This window comes from Alligator sinensis, unplaced genomic scaffold, assembly GCF_000455745.1.
Source record: "Alligator sinensis unplaced genomic scaffold, ASM45574v1 scaffold232_1, whole genome shotgun sequence".
In the NCBI taxonomy this organism is placed as follows: domain Eukaryota; kingdom Metazoa; phylum Chordata; order Crocodylia; family Alligatoridae; genus Alligator; species Alligator sinensis.
The window spans coordinates 950,364-973,553 of NW_005842517.1; the positions used below are offsets into that span (position 1 = coordinate 950,364).

General features: G+C 41.7%; 1 protein-coding gene across 4 annotated transcripts in view; it reads right to left on the reverse strand.

The window, feature by feature from the left end:
* Nucleotides 1-23,190, reverse strand: part of FAM53B (family with sequence similarity 53 member B) — a 145,500-nt gene that overhangs the window by 80,036 nt on the left and 42,274 nt on the right. For all 4 annotated transcript variants that reach the window (XM_014523652.2, XM_025213274.1, XM_025213275.1 and 1 more), the window contains exon 4: nucleotides 209-1,005. In XM_014523652.2, the coding sequence (XP_014379138.1) occupies nucleotides 209-1,005 (797 nt within the window). The remainder of the gene's footprint in view (nucleotides 1-208; nucleotides 1,006-23,190) is intronic.

The window sequence follows — 23,190 nt, forward strand, 5'->3', positions numbered from 1 at the left end:
ACAAAAGGAACAAGCCTCTCCATAACACCCATATCCACTTTATGCATATTAAAGCAACTCCATCAGATGATAAAGGGATTTTAGCCCAAGTGGAAACATTTAAAGCGTAGGCTGACTAAATTAAAATACCACATCAATGCTGTTCCATCTGGATGTTTGGTCAAGGTCTGTGCCACTCACGTTTGCCAGAGAGATAACTATGCCTTACCTGGGTCATCTTGGCAAGGTCCAGCGAAGGCCTTTGTTCCTGAACCTCCTCAGGCCGTCGTCGTTTAACTCCAACCTTTTTGTCATTAAGGACACATGGCTGAGATCGGCTGCGGGACAGTCCGTTGGAGCGTCTCATCAGCTCTGGTGTTGAGGCAGGTGTGCTGTTTGCTGAGGGTGGACAATATTCCGAAGAGGAAAACTGATCATGTGAGCAGGAGAGGGACCGCTGCATTTCAACCCTGCTGCTCTCAACAGAACTGTGGTCATTACCCCAGATGTCACCTGCTTGTCCATAGGTGGCAGATTTCCTCATCCCTTGGCATGGCTGACACCCATATCTGCTGCTAAATCCAGACTGGTCATATGATGAGGATAGTATGTTTGACCTTGAAGGTAGGCTAAAACTAGAACTCCTCTGCATTGTGCTGAAGCCATTGGAGTAGCGTTGGACACTTCCCCCACTATAACACCGTCTCTTTTCTACTGGAGTCCAGACCTTTGACCCTAAAGGCCTCCAGGATGTCCTGCAGCTTGACATTTCATCAGAAAAAGAAAGTGACCTGCACTGGCGTTTGCTGGGAGGTGCTGAGGGGTTACCATTGTGGTCACTAAGACTGAGGTCTTTAATCAAGTTGGTCACTGAACATGTGTTAACTGTATCTCTTTGCCATATAGAGCCTTCTTCATTTTTGTCAGGCAGGCAGTCCCAAATGTTGCTGCTAGGTTGCTCAATCTGCAGTGGACATTTCCTGTGCAGTGGACATTGCCTGCTGAGATCTCTCCATCTGTCATTTTCTAATTTAAAAAGAATACAAACATATATATAGACACATTAGCATTAATTACTTACATGATTCATTTTCTGCATCCATTTACTAAGAATAACATGTAGGGCATTTTCTAATATAAATTAAGTAACCCTTAGAATACTGTTTCCATGCTTTAAAGCCATATGATAAGTTAAGGTGTGGATGGCAAGAGATAAAGTGAAAATGTCAGCAGAAGCAAACCTAACTGAAACTGCTTCTGAGAAGGGAGGCAAGGATTGCAGGGGGGGGAGGGGAGGGGGTTTGTTTGTTTGTTTGCTTTTGGTGATACCATTTTTTGGACCAACTACCTGGTTGGGAGAGATGCTGGACAAGATTTAGGGCACAAAGTGCGCTTCCTCAGGTAAGCCTTTGACTATACCAATTGCACAAGCTAAGGAGAACTTAGCTTCATAAAACTTCAGTGACAACTTTATTTCCTAGATCAGAGGTGGGCAATTATTTTGGTCAGAAGGCCGCTAACTGAGTTTTGGCAAGCCATCGAGGGCCTCATGACAGGCAGCTGGGGGCAGATAAATATTAATTTTCTACATATTTTAGGGGCCCTGCAAGCCAGATAGAATGGCCTGGTGGGCCACATTCAGCCCGCGGGCCGCTTCTTGCCCACCCCTGTCCTAGATTAACTACTCCTGAGAATCATTTGTTTAGTTCTGGTCTCTGAAACAACAATTACCAGATACGTTTATCAAGAAATGGTTAATACAAGTACAAAAATAAACAGGTTCACAAGTGTCTAAGGGACACCTAAAATCAGAATTAAGAACCAAAAACCTGCTTCAGCTACCCTAACCCAGTGAAATAAATGAAGCTATGCCATTTTATACCAGCTCAGGATCTGGCTGCAAGTTTTCTTTTGGAATTGTCCTAAAGATAGGAAGCCTTGGTAAAGTAAATGCATTACATTTACTCTGTAAAGTAAATGTTCTAATGCAGGCAGTCATTTACTGGGTATGTGTTACCCATTAATAAAAAAGATCTTAAAGTAAATCATGCAGGAGAAACAATATATAATATGACACAGGCGTAGCTGGGATAATTTTTAAATATAAATGCCTAACATCAGACACCTAAATCCATTAAGAGAAACTTAAATAAGTGGTCTAGTTTTCATATGATAGGTGCTGAAGACACAGCTGTTCTCACTGAAATTTTAACTCATAATTGAAAATACTGACACAACTTTAAAAGTAATGCATATTGTTGAGTATCCTCATAATTCAAAGCAGCCATTCCAATAAGAGTCATGCAAAATACTGATGGGAACAACATAACAGGGATTTTTCATACAAGCCTGAAGGGTATGTGTCACTCCACAGGTAAACCAGTTTCTTAATTACAACACAGTCCAAATCATGATCCATGCAGAAAAACCCCTGACCGAGGTTTAGCAATGCTGTGAGCCCTAGCTACCTGTGCTTCAGTTTAATTGTGTTCCAAGAGATTCTGAGTTCCAGTTTAACTACAACTGGGACCCACCCACTTCGCAGGGAGGAAGGAGGCAAAATAAAGGAAGGAGTGCATTAAAGGTCCTTCAATGCCCTCCCCAAAATTTTCACCTAAGACAAGTTCTCCAGCAATTGATACAATTGACTAAAAAAGAATCACAGCACAAAGGATCATAGCAAATGCCCCTAAACATGCATGGAAAAGTACAAAAAACAATGAAGTCACAGTAATTCAGGGAGGTGATCTTTGTGGTTAGGATGCTTACAGAGATTAGGTGCCAAATATGTGTGTCAGTTGCTTGCTTTAACTGTGAACACACCAAAGGAAATTAAAGACACACAATCCTACTGAATTTCAGTAGGAATTGGATATTTAACACTTTTTATGTTTCTTTGAAAATCTCAGTTGTAAATAATTTCTTCAGTTTTGAAAACTTAATTTAAAGGTATATGTCAGTAATTGTGTTCTTGTTTATAGTTCATTTTTTGCCTCCTGTTCTTCATTCAACAAATCCCACTGGAAAAAAAAAGCAATTTCATTTATCTGACTTGGCCTTTTGATGCTTTTCTAATATATTGGAATAAAAGCTAATGCGATCTCCTGTTGAATACTTCCCCATGGGTTTGTATCAACTTTCATCAATCAACATTTGTAGAGACTGTGACTAGTTCTGAGAACCAGCCTTAACTATACAACAGTTTGCAATCATATTTGAAAATGTACAAATATGGTTATGGCTAGAATGCCATTTGCAACACAACATATCAGAATGTGACAAACCACGTTACAGATCATAAAAAAACAAATGGTTGACCTCCTGTCGATATAGAGCAATTCCTGCTCATCCCAAACAAAAAGATACCCCCATTGACCACCCAACTGAAAAAAGTCATTAAGATTTCTTCTCTACTGTATAGTATGGTTATAGTTACGGTTACGGTTAGCAGGATTCTTTAAAAATATGCCTGTTCATACTCAACAGGAAAGCCTTGGGAGAATTATGTCACCAACAGCCGTGATGGAAAAAAGTCATCACCCAACTGTGCTTGACTAGTAACCGTTTTTATAGCCTGCTGTTGCAGAGGCAAGATGCACGACCATATTTTTTTCAGCATGGTGGAGGAAAGCTCCTCATCTTACATTTGCATACAATGAAACCTCATTAAATACATTGTATATCACTGAACTCCTGCCAAAAGTAGCATGTGCTCAGTAATGAAAACCAACTATGAAGTTGATTAAAGCCAGCCAAGACCAAGCATGACTATAAAACATATGGCCCATATTGGGCAAACATGGTGATAGGAACCTTTTTTGGTGTGTGGCCTTTAAAATAAAAACAAAAAACCCCCAAAAACCCAGGTAGTTGCTCACTCAGGAGGGAACTGGGCCTGGAGGTACTGCTATACCAGGCTGGCACTGGGATGGCCAGAACCAAACCTGACACCATCCCCTTGGGATCAAAAGTACTAAATGAATGCACAGTAATTGCTGGTACTTTCTGACCCTAGTGTGCAGTCACTTGATACTGTGCAGTGGTGGCATCACAGTTTGTGCCTGCTGACACTATGTCACTGTAGTGATGAGCTATGTTGCTATAGCTTTTTGCTATGGTGATGTAGCATCCTGTGTAGTAAGTACAAAAGTACTGCTTAAAAGTGTTGCAACAGTTTTAAAAAAGGTAAAGTGCATCAATTTCGGATGAACTAAATGACTTCAGGCATGTTTATTTCAAATTGCAAATAAATTTGCTCCTCGCTTCTATGTACTCAGGGAGAGGAGTGTCTGATAGTAAAGGGGAAGGGGAAGGGGCTGCGGTGGGAAGATGTTGAGGGACAGAGGACAATGGGGCCACCTGATCCCTCAAGATTTATTTTCCCTGATATATCAGTGCGAAGAGGATAGTTCAAGGCAAATCTCTTCAATAATTAGATTCTATACCTGGAAAATTATAACAATTTTAGGCATTTTCCATATATAGACTCTAATGGGTTATCTTATATTTGAGTAAATACAGTAGTTAAATTCTGCAGTAGTTTTTCATGTGATCAAATCAAAATTGTGCAATGTTTTTGCTTTATACAGGCAACTGAGTGCTTGATTTAAAATAAACTGATACTTGGAACTTCTAACTAAAACCTTACTAAAATAAAATAAGAACTAAAAGTTCAGAGTATTTGCCCTTTTATAAAGATAATTTGAATTCATAAAAGGGTCAAATTTGGGGCCTAAATTGGTTGAAACTGCTTAATGTTTAACTGCAGCAAGCTAGCTTAATTATTTCTTAATCAAAATGGATGTCACTTAGTAGTAACCGCAGAGCCAGTTCATATCTGAGCTATTAATTCATTTCCATTTTAACCATTCCTGTCTTTCTCATTTTAATAAGAACAATGAAAAGGAAAAAAATCTATGCTGAAAACAATTACATCTATGTTTAGTTCTTTATTATTTTCCCCTCTTGCTAATATAGGCAGCAGAGAGATTTCTCAGGTCAAGTCACCAGACAAAAGAAACCAAAATAGAAGCTAATTTTAATGGCAAGGTGCCATAAGCCTCAACCCCTAGATGTTACATTTTACAAATCCTGTAAGCCTGTGCAAGAGGATATAGGATGCCTTCCTCTGTCAACATTAATTCTGTACAAAACAGCTATAAATCTTTAAAAATGACTAAGAAAACCTTATGCATGATGTTACCTTGAGCAACACTTGAGGGTATTTCTTTTTTTCCTTTGCACTTTAGATCAACCCTTGCAAAGTTTATTGTTTACCACTGTAAAGGGTGTTTCCACTTTGCATATGAAATATGCTATAGCAATACCCCTACTGTGCAGTGTCCTTTACAGTACTGTAGCCTGTATAAATGATTCAATGGACATTTAGTCAGCCACGCAGAGTGGGGTTCTCTCTGCGCTGAAGAATTTCAGTATGATGACTGTCAGATGTTGCAGTCTGCCTGAACCCCATCAGCACAGAATTATTGTTTTGAAATATCACATGACAACCCAGGAAATGGCTTTCACAGCAAATAAATGTTAACTTTGAAATCAGTGGAATGCTAAATTGTAAAAGGAATATTGCAAGGGGGGGTGGATTTTAAATGACTCAGTAGCACCCTATAAGGAACAAAAGGTTTTGTAAAATAAAGTGTCTCATCTGCTAAACACTGATAATAATAATTGTAGTGTACCCATTTCTGCTACTGTAGTTAAAGATGTGTTAATTTTTTTTAATTGCAAACCTCTTTTCGGTTTTAGCCGGTAGCTGTAATTTGTTCCAGAATAAAATTTTCAAGAACTGCTCAATTCAAAAGGAAATGGCTTTGTTTAAGAAGACATATTTGCCCATTTATAAATGCCAAAACAGCAACAAAAATAACTTATTAAGCTATTCTTTTGTGCTGTTGCAATGTAATAGATTCTTCATTTGTAGTAGAATATTAAATTAAATACTCTAGGTTTTTAGTCCGCTTACTTTAGGTTTTAATTTAAACAAAAGATTGAACATTAAGATGCTAACAACATGTGTCCAGCAAGTAATTTCCTAATGTTTTTTAACCTCTAGGGCTAGGGACAGAAACTACATGTAAACTGGTATAAGCAATCGGAAACCAGTTCAAATCTGTAACACAACATAAGTTCATTGCACATAAACTGCTTTCAAAATGGCTGCAACTAGTTTAAGATAAACCTGGATGGATATAGTGTCAGACTTAACTGATTTAAGTTAAATCGGTTCATTGAACTTCTGCCCCAGATCCCCTCCAGATTCAAGTTAGCTCACAGTAATGGGGGGGTGAGTGGGGGTGCATTGAAGGTCCCCCCCCCCAGTACTATCCTGCTGCAGAGTTCTTTTTTACTCCACAGCCCCACATGTAAATGCTGATGTGGCTGGCTGGGACACGAGGCTGCTTCAGTGCAGGGGCTGCCAGTCAGTTGAGCCGGGTTTGGAGCGGCCCTGGCTGGTAGGCTGATCCCTTGCCACCCCCCACCAGGTCCCCCTGCCACTCAGGGCTGCTCCAACCTGACTCAGCATGCTGGAGTCCCGGGCACATGTGCAAATAGTGTGCCTGTAGCAATAAACTCCGGCACAATAAGTACCAGGGTTTATTGTTCCACAATAATATGACAAGCCCACTAAGAAGCAAACTTTGCTCTTCAGAGCTTATAGTCAACATAGAAGGTGCAGGATGGGTGAGAAATGTGGCATAGAGAGGTGAAGGGACCTGCCCAGTGTTGCAGGGGAAACTGTACATAGTGGTTGTGGCCAGTTTATTGTTTTGTTTTCCCATATCCATCCTGTCTTTCTTTTTCCAAAAAACAAAAGAAAGGACATACAAAACTGCACAGTCAAGCACTTCCCTTGTGTCATATTAACCTGACAAAAGCAAGAGAATGCTGACGATTAATAGTTTTATGCCTTAGTTTTGCAAAAGACTGAAAACAGTTGCACACCATGTGCACTGCACTATCCTGGCAGAACAAAGCTAGGCCTGATGCAGGAGCAGGTTCGGAGGACAGTTCCATCCTCAGACTGTTAAGCTTCAAAGGGACACATGCCTGGATGTTCAACTCAAGCCTAAAGGACCATTAAAATCCTAATTATTATTTGGGTAACACTGGCAGGCTCATTCAACTCCATACACTGGAGACCTGATCCTGCATTTCTTACACACTCAAGACCGATCTGATCCAAACCCCACGTAAAGTCCTGCCTCTCATTGAACTCAATGGCAAAACTATCAGGGACTTCAGTAAGAGTAAGCCCTACATTTATCTTGAGGAAAAGGCTGAATTTCACACTTTGGGGAATGACTGAAAGGGCTTTCCTGTGTCAGGCTGACAACCACATAATGAGGCTACATTAATTTCCGAGATATCTTCATTGATTTCAGAAGAATTAAACAAGGGTGAATATGACCAAATGTGTCACTCTTAAAATTAAGTTATGTTTTAAAGCCTAGTGGTATAGCTGTTATAATTGTAACAGTCCAGAAATATGAGGGGAGCAAGATTTTTAAGTTGAAGTAAAATCTTGTGTAGATGGGAGAGACAGGAGACAAATCTCCAGGCTGTAAGTGCTCTTCATCAGGTCTGGGGAAGAAGCAGTCACAGTCCAGCCAAGTACACGTTTTACAGCCTGTCAGCCTTGGCTTGGTTAATTTAAACTTGAATTGCCTGGTTTCTTTTTGAGCCTCAAACATGCTCTTTCGTCTTTAACAGAAATGCCTTTAACAGAACGTGATTAATCGTGAGGGTCCACAGCACCCTGGGAACACAATCTGCACATTCATCAGATAACTCTAGCTTCAGATGCTGAGCTGATTCTGATTCTTTTGTTTTAGCATGTGGTTTTATTTACTGACATAAACTAAAAGGTTCTTAACAAGACGTGGCTTTCTGCAAACAGCTAAGCCTTTACAACACTCTGAATTGTGGGTGTAAAGATGCTGCAAGTGTAACTACACCTGCCTCTGCTGCGGCTGACAGTTATTAAGACTTGTTTGCTTAACTGTGGTTGACACTAGCTTTTCAAGTGCAAACAAGCCACAACTAGAGATAACATGTCCTGTGCTTTTATTGTGAGAGTGTGCTGGCCCATTTTTCCACCAAAGACACGGGGAAGTCAAAAAGTTGGAGCTGAATCTGCTTTTATGGGAAATATGATTTAATTGGTCTTTGATTCCTTGTATATGTTTTAAATCACCCTCAGCAAAATGTCATTTTGAACACGCATCCAAGACAAAAAATGAAGATTTACATCGCCTCGCTTTAATCTGTTCAGATATCATTTTTTCCCCCCCGCTCAAACCCTTATCACTTCAAAATGATTTGGGGCTTGCACCATATGACTCAGCATTAGGAAAAGAACAGATGAGGGAGAGGTGTGGAAATGCAAGTGTTGGGAGAAAAAGAGATGATTTCTGCCACCCTTGGCAGCTGGAGGAAGCTGTGCTATTTTTTCTAACCTTCTGCATCACTGTCTTCTTCATTGAATTCAGTGCACCCTGTACTGGAAGTCCCTGCTTTTCAACACCCACTGTCTGTGCCTTGCATTTGATCAATCAACAGATGACTTCTTCATCCACCCCTAAACCAGCTCCTGAGATCTGTCCTACCATCTTTGTCCTTCCCTTGTAATATCCATTAGCCAGAACTACATATAAACCCGATTGCTGCTAAATTCAAGGTTTTGACGACTTTTTGCTAGCCTTCAGACAGACCCCACTATACTATAAACCAGCATTTTCTAAAAATCACTTTGTAAACTAGTCCAAAACTGTAATCTGTAACAAGTAAAACAGATAATATCACAGTCCATATCTGTGTATGTGAAATAGGACAACTGTGTGAGTACTGTTCTAGCAAGAAATGTGGTGAAACATGTTTCGGACTAACCTTGGTTTTGGCTTTGGTGGCAGTAGCTGTGGCAGGGGGGTGGGAAGGAAGTTGACACTATACAATTTCTCCAAAAATTGCTGCCTGTTGCCTTAGTGCTAGCTGTTCTGCTTACTGGGTCTGCACTGATGTCATAAGCCCTCAATCTGCCATCAGTCAGGAAGTGCCAGCACTTCCTAAAACCAAAAATATCATCTGAAATTAGAGCACTAACAAGGGGAGGTTAAAGGACTTTGAACAGATTTGAAGAGCGTGGCCTGCTGAGAAATCCAACAGGCTGCAACACTGAAGTTTATTTTAAGAAACCTGGTGTCACCTAAAAGCGACCAAACTTAGAACAGTACCTTGCCTTTTTCTTCTTGCCCGTACGTGACTGTTTGCTTTCTTTTCCTAACAAATCGTTATATTTTCTGAATAAAAACAAGTACATTATTCATTATGGCCCAGAACTCAAAAGCTACCCTCCTACCAGATTGGGGTGAGTGCAAATGATACCAAGTCCAGCATCAAACTTGTAGAGGATCAGATATTTTACAGATGATGAAAACACCTTGAGAAAAACCCTACGGAGTCATCAGTGTATCTGGATTCTGGAGGAAGTACAGTAATACATTAATTATATTAGGCATTCCTAGGGCATTTGATGTGAATTTTATGTTCTTTCCTCCGTATCTCTCACTAGGATGAAATCTAGCACTCAGTTACTTACATGCATGTGCACACACACTTCCCTTCAGTCAGCTTCAATGGGATATGCGCTCAAATGTTTAACAGAAGATTCGGGACCAGCAGAAGTTGATCCCTGATATCACAGTGAAAAGACCAAAGTTCCCTTTGAAAAGCATCAAGGGTGTGAATTTTTCACACTTCCGAATCCCACACCGGGCCCCCGGTGGGACCATCACAGACAGATTTTCAGAAGCTGGACCCCAACTTCACATGAGCAGCTTGTAGCCACAGATAACTGTGCTTCCAATCTATATTCTTGGATGTCTGGGTTCCAGATTGTGTCTGCAAATCCGTGACTGAGGTGGCCAAGAAACCTGATCTACAGAGGTTAATAAACAGTCTGAACAAAACTGCACTTTGCAAGAGTCCACACTCTTACACTGACATCCTCCGGAGGATGAAGTTCACTTTTAGTGAACCACTATTGCAGGACCATTGTCACTAATGGCATAAGAGCTGGCTAGTAATTAATTTGGCTTGCAGGCGTTAGGAGTTTTAATTTGCTAGTCCACAGTCACAACTGTCTCGCTGTTACGTGTCCGACATTAAAAGACATCAAGATATTCATCCTGTTGTGTTCTTTCAGTACCAGCATCACAGAGTCAACAACACCTTGCTTATCAATGTAACACTTCTGCCAAGTATTATTGGCAGCAAAAAGGGCAGGGGCCAATGTTTCTGGAAACTCAAAATTGCCATGAGTCCCCAGCTAGAAACCAGTGGAAAAGTAAGTACCTGTGGGCACCCTTGCCAGGGAGTACTTCTCCCCTTGCAGCATGGAACAGAAGAACACAGATAAAAGGGATACAACATTCATTTGCAAAAAATGTAACAATAAATCAGCTGTTGGCTAATGTGAGCAATGACTTAAACACCCACTCCTGCAGTATCTCGGGCAGCAGTCCTAGGCCTCAATTTCCCCAGGTGCTATGTGAACACCCAATGGACACATGTCCCCTCAATACCTCAGCTCCCTCTGGTACAACCCCCCTCACAATCCATTTTCTGTAGTCAGCGAAACCCCAGAGCACAGGTGTGCACTTGGGCAAGTTCATCCCTAGCCCTTCTGCCGTCATGGAAAGATGCCAAGCCTCCTCCTCTAGCCACAACGCCTCTAGTAGCAATGTTGTCTCTGTATCATGATCTCTCACCATCTCTAATCAGACTCATCTCTAATTGCAACACCAGATTCAGGTTACCAGGCTCCAAACAAAGTTTAAGTGATTGTATCTCTACAGATGCTGGGTACAAATATCTCACCATAATGAGGGATCCAGCTCTTCAGGCTCTTTACCTAGTGACTGAAGCTCAGGTGGCCCTGTGTAAATACCAGGTGAAGTCCAGGTCCCTACCAGAGTGCATTCAACTCTACCACTGTACTAGGAGAGGGGCTTAGTGCTGAGAGAGCTTTTACTAGGGCACTCACTACAGTACCAAGAATGTACTCCTGGCATGCTGTGAGCAACTTTGCCCTCCATTTCGGTCTTGCCTGTGTCCTATTCCACTCCCCAGTGACGTGCGACTGGGAGTCTGGTTGCAGCAAACCCCTTAACTTCTCAGCTATGGTCAGTCTATGGGGTTCAGCCAAAGCAGGTCAGGTGAAACTGTAATCATGGCTCCATTACACACCTGCAGCAGATTTCCACAGAGCCACCAGTTACAAGAGGTGAATAATCCTGGATAAACTTAGGAGACATTTAATGCCATTATCCTTGCACACAAACCTGTGACCTGCTTGCCCCCAACCTACAAGTGTATCCACGGAAGAGTATGGCCTGGGGAGCTGCTGCTGACTCTAATATTCAGATTGGTTAATCCTTCTCATTATGAACAGGGAAGGGATATTTTCATTTCATTTTATTTTATTTTTAAGAAATTCTCGCACTTCCTTTGTTTGCAACAGGCCTTCAATAACCAGGAGATGCAACATCTCAGGCTTCAAGAGTGCCTTGTCTTTGCCCCAAGAAATTCTGTTCAGCTTTTGCTGAATTACAAACTGCTAAAACATTGACGTTCTCTCTGTCTCTCTCTCCTGCTTCTCAGGAAAAAAAAAAATCCAGCCAAAAAAATAACAGAACACAAACACTGTAAAGCCAGTCTCACAAAGCCCTTAAAGCAACAGCTGGCATTGTCTGGCACAAGGGGGTAGTGGTGAAAACCAGGCTGAGTGCCCGACTGGCCCAGCCCTCAGGCTCCATGCTCCACTTGAAGCTGCCATATGGGGCTGTAATTCTACCATTCAGGGAAAATGAGAGAGGCAGGAGAAAGAGAGCTCCCGTCAGCAACTTCCTGGGCACCGGAGCGTGGGCTCACCGCTGTCACACGCTACAGGGGCACCATGCCGGGCAGAAGCTCCCCCCAGCTATAAGACAACTGAGGAGGGGCAGGAAAAAAAATTAAACGTAAAATAGGAAAAAGCATGATCACTGCAGCCAGATTTACACTGGTTATTGTGTAAGTGGTCTAATCCGCACTGAAACTAACACGGGTCCTACAACATTTCATTAGAGATAACTAACCTGATTCTGAGTCACAGTAACATACAAATATTTAAAAAAAAGTAAGAGAAATCAGCATTTTTCCAACTCTCCTGCTTCAAAATGGTCCTATGCTTTTTAAACTGATGCAACTAAAAATATAGCCCACGGATGGCACAGAGTAAATGTTAACAACAAAGTTATTAACCACAGAAAATAAGGATATACAATTAAAATGCTGACACAACTTTAACTATAGTGACACAAATGTGCTGCTATAATATTTTTACGGTTCGTTTTTTATACATAATGTATGATCCTTCTGCTCAAGTTTCCTCTACGTTCTTTCCCTGTGAAATAATTTACATTAATAAATAATTTATTACAGCAACTCGTAAAGTAATTATGGGTTTCAATCAGGTTTTTTTTTCCTTTTTGGCAAATGAATTCTGTTTGGATCCCAACCCAAACATTTCTTTTCATGCGTGTCTTGTGTGATAAATTTACATTGAATTTGATTTTTTCACGCATTATTTGACTTACATTTTAGTGTGTTCTGCACTCTATGCACAAAGGGAAAGGCAGTCTACATGTCCCCCAGCCCCCTGTTTACATGCAAGGGACGGCTTTTAAATGTGGAACCAATTTAATGGCTGTAATTAGCTGATGGCAGTGACATAGAACCATGCAGTACTCCTGTTTTCCTGTTTCACAAACAAGATTAAAATATGATGCATGCAGCTATGCTTCAGCGGAAAATGAAAATGAGAGTCCCAAAGTCTACAGCTTCAGAACAAATACAATAAAGAAAGTCTGTGGTCTGTGCACCACTGGTACCAAGTTACTTTATTTAGAAGGGAAAGTCCCTACTTTTTTTCATTCTCTAAACTGTCTAAAATGCCCTCCCAATTTCACTGGAGTTATTTTTCTACCCTGATAGCTGTCTTCCTAACTTTCAGATACTGATCAGCACAATGCACACATACACAAAAGCACACGTGCACAAAAATACTAACACTCAAACTATGTTAATAAACTTTACCAAAAACTACATCTGAGTATGACATTACAAAATCCCTATGGTGCAGTTGGCTTAAAGAGCAAAGCCTAAGCAATACATACAGATTTAGAGCTGCTTTCTGAGCAATATTTCCTGTTACAAGTACACAAATTAGTCATTTAGACTCAACCATCTACACACAAGTTGTTTTCAAAGGAAATTCCAGTTCAGGAATAGGAGGTGTGGTATACAAGGATTAAAAGGGAAAATGGTGCTTTATTGTGGGAAACAGAAGTACAAAATATTCTTATTCAAATAAAAGGGCAACGTTGCCATTAGCAGACTACAATGACTTAGTCTGATTAGCTCTTCAGTCCTGGCTGCAAGGAAAAGCCATCTTGTATACATATAAAATGATAATGCCTAAAGCTACCAACTCACTTCTCAGCTGGAGGGTATATTCACATGATTAGTTTTTCTTCTTGGTCTTCTATCGTCACTTCTATCTTTCCTTGCTAAGACAGTGGTACAAATACTACCAGGCCTGCTTGCTTCTCAGAACACTTCCATTCACTATTCCCAGAACTAGCTATTTGTAGACTTGTGTCCATAAAATTTAGGGAGAGATTTTGTTTCAATTCCACTTCCAGTTGCAAAAGCTGAATGCAAAATTAAGCATTGACTTTACCACCATGTTTAGCTATGAAGTCTGGGCAGACTCAAATTGGTTCCTTAGGCACCTACACCTAGGAATTCCAATGCTTAAATATTAGACTTTTTGCTCAGCAAGACTATTCAATTTGACCATCTTAGGCACCTAGGATCCCTGTGCAGTCAATGGAGGGACTTCAAGGCTAAGTACAGATAGTCAAAAAGCCAAAGGCTGAATTAATTCAGTCTTTCCAGGTTAGTCTAAACTGCCAAGATTGAAGCAATAAGCAAATGAACAAACATTCACTTTTGATTCAGAAAACGCAGCTACACGCCTGCAGTAGCTCAAGTCAGAAGCCAAGGGGTGCTAGAGCACAGCTCTGGCACAGTCAGCATAAGCTATGTGTTCGCTTCCTCTTCCTACCGCCTCCAAGGTCTCTGGGATTTGCAGTCCACAATCACAGTAGCAGGACTCTGTAGGGTTGCTCATCACTTCTTCTTTCTGCTTCCAGGTGCCTCTGAGATTTGTAGTCCACAGTCACAGCCAGCAGTAAGCCAGCCAGCAGTGTAGGGCAGCTCCATACTTGGGGACAAGGGAGTTTAACCTCTGTTCATTATCCCAGACCCCGGCTGGAGTTTGCCTCAGAAGGCCAGTGAGCTAGCACCCACTACTCCAGCTAGGGAGCAGAGCGGCGGGGCCAGCCCTGCCCTCTGGAGTAGATGGCCCAAGGCTGCAAAGCATGCTGGGATGCTGGGGTACTCTGATTTAACTTGAACCAAGAAGGGACCTGGGACAGATGTTAGTAAACCGATTTGACCTAAATCAGTTAAGTCTGATACTACCTTCAACCAGGTTTATCTTAAACCAATTTCATTCATTTTGAAACTGGTTTATGTGTACTGAACTTCTGTTCTATTACAGGTTTAACTCAGTTTCTGATCACTTAAACCAGTTTATGTCTAACTTCTGTCCAGAGGTCTGTAAGTACTCTACAAAGACAACTGGGAGCAAAAGGCACATCCAAAGGGTGATTCAGAAAGCACCGGGGCAGAGAAGCAACCAATTGAAAACACTAAGCATAGGGATGTCTGAATGCCTTACTGTCCCTCTCAGAAGCCAAAGCATCTGATTCAAAGCAATGGGCCTCATTTTCTGCTGTGCAGAGAAAAGAAAGAAGTAGTTATTTGTTTTTTAAATTTTGCTCATTATAATTTTTTGCCTCCCCAGTTCTGTGCGCCTGCCCTGTTCATTTAGAGGGTTAGCCTTCTATAAAAGTGACCCTTATGCTCTTTGTTGCCACAGTACCTGGAATAATGGGCCCTCAATTCTGATCTTGATGTTACCTTCACCATCATCACAACAGACTAACTGGAGTATTGATTGATAATGATTCTCCAGTTATACAGAAAACCTGAGATTTTTTCCCCTGTAGTTTTCTGTACAAGAATCCTGTTGGCATGGTATCTTATACTGGATATTTAGATACTACTGCATGTACTTTTGCAGTATCCTGGAAGGAAGAGTTAGCTGATATGTTAGCTTAATGTAAACTATTTTTAAAAAATTACTGCCATCTCCCTGATATAAAGAATCTTTAGTATATCAGTTCAAACGGTAATACTCAATCAGTTGGCTTCTCTCACTGACAAGGCCATTGTTGCATTTTCAGGCATTTTATCTGGGGACATGTAAAACAGACTGTGTGGGATGAAAATGGAAAAAAAAATCTGTTTAATAAGAGGAAAATGCTCATATTCCCAGATGTTTCAAGAGCCACTCAAGCAAGGAATAAGAAATTGTTCCTGCTCACAGCTGAATTTATAGCTTTAAGTTTTTCATCTTTGGTCTTCTTTCCAGCAATGCTACAGCTCTATAAAGATTGGAACCACTCTTTTTAATCTCATCATCTTCACAGTGGGAAAGCAGTTCTTGCATATCTCAAAATAAAAATCAAAGGATTCTTTAGGTCACTTGGAAAATGGTTCTAATGTTGGATCTTCTGACTTAGCAACTCTTTAATGGCTCTTTAGAAATCTCAGTATTATTTTATTATAGTTTCTTGTAAAGTTAAGCATATGAGAGAACTAAATTAGATCCAAGATGTACACACACTGTTTATTCCTATTTAGGTGGTTTTCAGGGCCTTTCGCAGACCATTGTGAGGCTTTTTGTATGAGTTTCATCTTGTTTCACTTATTCTAATGGTCTTACACCATTTATTTTGGAAAGGAAGGGATTTCTGCAAATGAATGAATGAACAAGTGAACAAACAATAAGATAGTTGCAGGACCTCAAAGAGTTTTGCAAACACACATATGCCACTTCATCCACCACTGATCTATAGCCAACCTTCTGAGCCAAAACAGTTTAACAGTATTCAGTCACAGCAGATGACAGAATGATGAAATGAAGCAAAACACCATACCTGCTTGGAACTGCTGATTAATTTGTACAGTCCAAGTTTATTCAGCTAAATGATAAATTTCGCTAAAATTAAACACCCTTATTCTTGGGGATGGCACCATGGCATGTTTAATTATCACAACCGTTGTCCGTTATACTCAGGTCTTTCTCCTCCTTTTGCTAGGAAATAGTCCTGAGATGATGTGTTGGAATTTTACAGGTGCCCTAATACCTTTAATTCCAGGTTAAGATGCTAATAGATAATATGGAAATGGGATTTTTTACTGACAAGTTCCATTGGGCAGTGGACATACGGTGGCCCTGTTGTTTCCGTTAGGCCTACCAACAGCAAAGATCATGACGCTAGATTGGGTTTCATCCTTTCCTTTGTAGATCAAGAATGATACTGAGCATTATACTCTCCATCTCCAAGGCTTCTCTTATGCAGACTTCAGCCTGAGATGCTGAGGAGCACAGTGCTTTGGCTTCCAGCATATCAGTAGCATAAGCATGACACTCAAACCTACTCTTTTCTATCAATCCTTAACCCTGTGGACTCCACAATCTCTCAGTGCCTCTCAGGAACAGAGATGTAGATGAAAGTAAAATGGCTGTGGTTCCATCTGGATAAGACAGAGTGAGGCTGGTGGCTTGGGACAAACATCTGAAGCAAAGGGTAAAAACATAAGACTGCCTCTTCTTGGAGGCTTATTTCCAAGCTTTGCAAGGTCTGTAAACAGTCTCAGAGGTAAAATTTAACCATTATTCCTCCTGGATCCTTTGGATAAGCTATAGCACAAAATGCTTCATTTCATCTTGGCTTGGCCAGGAAGGCATGACTCCATGATGAAGCCATGAGCACAGTGATCCCCTCCCCTGTGACTTCTAGACCATTATCTTTACTCTTCTTGGGGAACTGTTGAAAAGCACTGCAGCAGAAAGCAGCAACTCACTTCTTGAAAAAGAGAGGCATATGTTCCCTACTAACTATCTGTTTTACAGGAGAAAATGTTGACTGTAAATGGCCTAAGATCCAGCTGAGAAAGAGCCTCTCCTCCCTTTGCATCTCAGCAGTAGTTATATACTTGCCATCACTGTTGCTGGATCATTCTTGCTATTCCTTCCTGGAGGTGAACTCTCCAGAACAGGTACAATATGTTCTCTGGGGAAAGCCCAGGCCTTTGGACCTCCCTCTCTCTGGCAATCCACCAGAGTCTAGGTTCGATAAACATCAATAAAATTAAAGGTCAAGCTTTTCATTAGCCAATGGGAACCCCATTGCAGAAGATTATAGGAGATAATAGCATGTCTCCTCTTAAAGACAGCATCCATCATATCATTCAGGGCACATCTATACATTCATTAATGAGCTTTTGGTAATGCATTAAATTTAGTACCTCCATTGTGATGTACTAGAAAAAGATGCACTAGCCTATTTTAATGTACGTTAGCAAAAGCACACATTTTTTGGGATGCTTTAATGCGCATTAAAATAGGCTAATGCACATTTAAGTGCATGTGTAGACACACCCACCATCACTTAAATGGGGCACTGGTTCAATAGAGCTTGACACCAAAAAGTCCAACCTACTGAATCGTCAATACCACTTTTTATACTACTCAGGTTTTTCTTTCATGGCTCCCATTCCCAAACCAATTTGGTAACTTTGTGTGTTTTGAAGAAATAGAAGCCTAAGGTGTAGACAAATGAAAAAGAAGGCACATCCCCTATCCCCTCAGTGGAAATCACTTCCTTCTTTTCTGCCGTACAGTTGCTTGCAGCTAACCTCATCATTTCCAGCTTTCACCTGAGAGGGTGACATGGATTTGCTTCGCAAACAGTGATGCCAGTTAGTTGCATACATTTCACCAGCAGTAGCTATCACTCCTTTCACTGTCTCTAGGGGAAACCAAAGAGATCTTTAAAAAAAAAAAAAGACACCCAGTCTCTTCTGACTAAACAAGAAGAAATCCAGCCAAGTTCTCTTCGATCCCTAGATGTCTTACATGAGACTATAATTCTTTGACTCCCATTGGTTCTGCTGCCAGCCCAAACTTCAGAAATAACTTTCAGTGCTTTTCCCCAGCAGGAACCTGGCCCGTTCATCTAAATACTCAACCAATTTCTAGTTCAGTGCCACTATAATTACTGGACTTAAAACACTGAACAAGTTGCAGCACTGAATTGGTTTATGATCTTGTCCCAAGCCTGAAGACATTCAGAAATGCATTGGGAAAAATGCCTAAAATTCAAAACAAAACAAAATAATGCCCTTACATGCCAATAAGACTCACTCTTCTTGACTGAGCATGACAAAGACAACGACATGGTGGGCTGTGGTCAAGGAGGTAAGATTAGGTTCCCTTGGAAACAGGATAATTTGGCAGACAAGGAAAACCAGCACAGTGTAACTCAGATGCTAAAGGTTTTGTAAAAGCCTTTTACAATAAGCTGATTTTCAATTAGGCTTAGACCCTTCATATTTGTTGAGGGTTCTGTAAGTGCCATATCACAAGGCAAAACCAACTGGCTGAGTGCTCTTTGTTTCTCATTTCTTCTTGACAGGGAGAATAAAGGGAACTGACTGTTTCTATCACATCTTGACTTTAACACTTGTGACTTTCACTCAAAAATCATGACACTTTCAGTCTCTCGTTTTTTCCCAGATGACTCTAAGTTATCTGGAGGCTTGGGAAATGTTTCCGCTCAATGCATCCACTCAGCTCTCATTAATGCTATTGAGAGTTATATCTATTAATGGAGCAGATAGCCTCTTTGTCTCTAAAGCATTGGTTTTCCTATGGAGTAGTTTGGTTAATACGCTACCTAAAATTTTAACTGAATTGGGAAGTCTTATCTGAATGCCTTTCAAACCACTCTCCACATTACAAAACCCACTAAATGGAAAACAGTACCGCATCTTTCAATCATATCAGGCCTTCAGGATCATCAGTCCATGAAAACACCCACTGAAATCAATGATATAAAAACTGATGGCAAGCTTGGGAAGAAAATACATTTGAAGGTTATAGTGTACAACTTCTAAATTGGCAGACACAGAAAAGGAAAAATAAGCAACTGTCCTTATTGCCAAAGGTTCATCTAAACACTGTGCTGGGAGACATTTGCTTTCAGTGAAATCATTTGTATTTATTCTTTTATTGTGGTACCATTTAGAACCCCTACTAATGGGTTAGAAATGTATTGTACAAGGTAGTTTATAAAACACATAATATGGTATTTACTTGAATACAAGATGACCCTGAATATAAAACGACCCCCCCACAATAATTAGATTCCTTACATGGAAAATTTATAAATGTGTTATAATTTTCCATGTATAGAATCTAATTGTTGGAAGTTCACCTTGAATTTGTCCCTCTCCCACTGCTACAGCAGGGCAAATAAATCTGGGGGGTCAGGTAGCCCCCTTGTTCTCTGCCACCCACACCAACTTTTCCCCATCACCCTTACTATCAGACCCTGCTCTTCCTGACCACATGGAAACGAGGAGCAAAATTTGCATATAGGCATATTAGTACAGGTACCCATAGACTTAGTTCAGGCAGAACTGACAAAAAGTTTCCCTTTTTGAATCTGCTACAAATTTTAGCACAGGCACTCCATAAATACACTTTTAAACTGCACTTTGGTACGTACTTATATATATATAATACAAACTGTATATGATATTAGTTCAGAGCCAAAAGGCTCATGATTTACTACACAGTTCTCTGGGCTGGGCCCCAGCACAGTCAACAGCATTTCAAGCCATGGCGATCCAATAGCTTAGCACTTCTCAGTATGTGTGTGTATTCCAGCTACCCCAACAAAGGATTCATGTGTTCATTAGCACCCCTCCCTTCTCCTCATGACTGGAAATGGGTGTTTTTATCATGAGTCCTGAAATCCTACAAAAAGTTATATGCAGATGAGGCCTTTTGGCTAAGATCGAACATAGCATTTTTGGCACCAAGGGAAGGATGTCAGGGCTGGCTCTGGCTCTTTCAGTACTGGCCTGGTATTGCAGTACCTCCAGGCCTGCTGCCAGTTGTTTGAAGAGGGAACACTTGCCCATTTTTTAAGGGCCACAAAAAAAGGTTCCCATCAATATGTTTACCTTATATGGGTCATATATTTTATATTGTTAAACTGCGTTTGGCAGCAATTTAACAATAGATAATGTATTCAGTGAGGTTTCCTTGTATATGATTGTGTGGAGAGGCGGGCGGTATGAAGAGGCATGTGACTGAGGCCTGACAGCATGGCCTAAGCTTGCTCTAGCGGTAGGCTGGGAACACAGTAACAGCTGGATGCCATCTGCGAGGCATGGGCTGCAGTGTAGGGGAGGTTTGGACCCACGTACAGCACCCCTTGGCATTGGGGCATAAAATGGGCAGCCTCCCACCTTAATTATCATCATATTAATTACCAACAAGGCATGGCAGCCGAGTCAGGTGGGTGGCATGCCCAAAGGCAAGTGGGGAACCTAGCACTGTGGCTAGGTGGGGAGCCCCACTTTGCCACAATGATAATAAGATGAAGAGGCTTTTTTCCCCATACTGATTGGGTGGGGGTAACTTTGTCTTGCAGCTGAGTAAACACAGTAAAAACAGTCTCTGCCCCACAATCTTAATACTGTACAAATTATGAAGTGCACATGCATAACAGATAAGTAAATAATTCACTTAGCTGCATAATACACTGACAGTCCAGTATATTGCCTATTGTATACATGGTAACAAATACTGACTATCTTCAGTTATCCGAACAATCCCATACACCAATAAACTGGGGACTGACTGGCTAAGCAGATGCTCTGTAGAAAAGGACCTGGGGGTTACAGTGGACAGTAAGCTGAATAGGAGCCAACAGTGTGCCCTTGTTGCCAAGAAAGCTAATGGCATACTGGGCTGTATTAGTAAAAGCATTGCTAGCATCAAGGTAAGTGATTATTCCCCTCTATTTGGCACTGTGAGGCCAGATCTGGAGTACTGTGTTCAGTTTTGGACCCCCCACCATAGAAAGGATGTGGACAAATTGGACAGAGTCCAGTGGAGGGCAATAAAAATGGTTAGGGAGCTGGGGCACATGACTTATGAGTGGAGCGGAGAGGAGGATTTAATAGCAACCTTCAACTCCCTGAAGGGAGCGAAACTATTCTCAATGGTGGCAGATGACAGAACAAGGAGCAATGGTGTCAAGCTGAAGTTTAGGTTAGATATTAGGAAAAACTCTCTCACTAGGAAGTTAGTAAAACACAGGAACAGGTTGGGGTGGGCAAAATATGGCCCGTGGGCCGGATCCAGCTTGCCAAGCCATTGTATCTGGCCTGCAGGGCCCCTACATTTTAGAAAATTTATATTTATCTACTCCTTGCTTCCTGTCAAAGATGACAGGGGCCAGGGGCAGTACAACCCAGGGGAAGTCAGCAGGACTCACCAGCAAGTCCAGCCTGGCCCCACCTCACCGCACCCCCAGCCCTCTCCCGCCCTGAGCCCCAACCAGAAGTCTCTGCCTGCCACAGCTTTCACGGCTTCCCTGCACGTCCACCGGCCTCCAGCACCATATGGCGCCCAGCTGCATCACCAGACCATGGGAGCATGGGACCGTGCAGGTATCCCAGGGCCAGGAGTGGGAGGGTGTGTGCACGTGTGTGTGTGCGTGCACGTGTCCCTGCAACAATGAGGGAGGGAGAGACTGTGTGTGTGTGTGTGTGTGTGTGTGTAATGAGGGATGGAGAGACAGTGTGTGTTGATGTGTTTGTGCGTGTGCAATGAGGGGGAGTGAGAGAGAGAGAGTGTGTGTGTGTGTGTGTGTGTGTGTGTGTGTGTTCATAGGGCAAGTCCCACATGTGCACCCCACCATACACATGCACCCACACCCCCCTCACACTGCCATACATGCAGACCCCCACGCGCATGCATCCCCCACAATAATACAATACCCACCCACACCCCACATATCCACACACACACTCATATGCTCCCTCACCTCACACTCACACCCCCAGACCCATACCCTTCCCCACCCCCCACATACCCACACACTAACAGCCCCCAACCAACCTACGCTTATCTTGCTGGGATCCTATGACCCCAGCTGACTTCCTGCCCCTCGGGCAGGGGGCTGGACTCGATGATCTTCCGAGGTCCCTTCCAGCCCTAATGTCTATGAAATCTATGAAATACCCATGCCCCCCCCACTCCACCACAATATACAAGAGTAAGACTTCATTTTAAGCTATAGTGCAATCACCTCTACGTACACTACACAAACACACATAAATCAGGACAAAATATTTTTTGGAATCGAATGAATGTTGTAGATGTTTGATTTTTAAAATATAATTTGGTATTTTTCTGGTTCTGAGATGGCACAAGCCCTTGGTGAAAGAAATATTTCCAGGAGCAAGGGGAGGGACTTCTGATGGCAAATGTCAGGGGCTAGGGGGCAGGACTTCCAGTCACAAGATGGCAACTAAGGGGCAGTGCACCTGTCAAGGGGTGGGGCTACCTGTGCTGCCCTCAACAGCTTGCCAAAACTCGGTAAGCAGCCCTCTGCCCAAAATAATTGCCTGCCCCTGCCATAGAGGTTGTGGAGTCTCCTTCCTTGGGGGTTTTTAAGACCCAGCTAGACAAAGACTTGGCTAGGATGATCTAATTGGGGATGGTCCTGCTTTGAGCAGAGGGTTGGACTAGACCTCCTGAGGTCCCTTCCAACCCTAATTTTCTATTATTTTATGATTCATATTAGCTATGTGCAAAAACAACTTAAATACATAGCATCTTTCAGTTCTACTACCTACTTGGTAACATACTTATACTCCAGTTAACTGTACAGAAATGGTGAGGAGAAGCAGTGATCAAAGGGCTGCTCTTAGAAGTCTTTAAAATGATGGGAACTAATCAATTTAAGAGTTGCTATCTCCCCTCATTTTACAGGCTTCTAAGCTGTGCAGCTTTTAGCTTCCCAAAGCTACTTCCTGTTACTTTCAAGGCCTCTAATAGCAACCTTGGAAATCTTAGAAACCTTAAACATGATG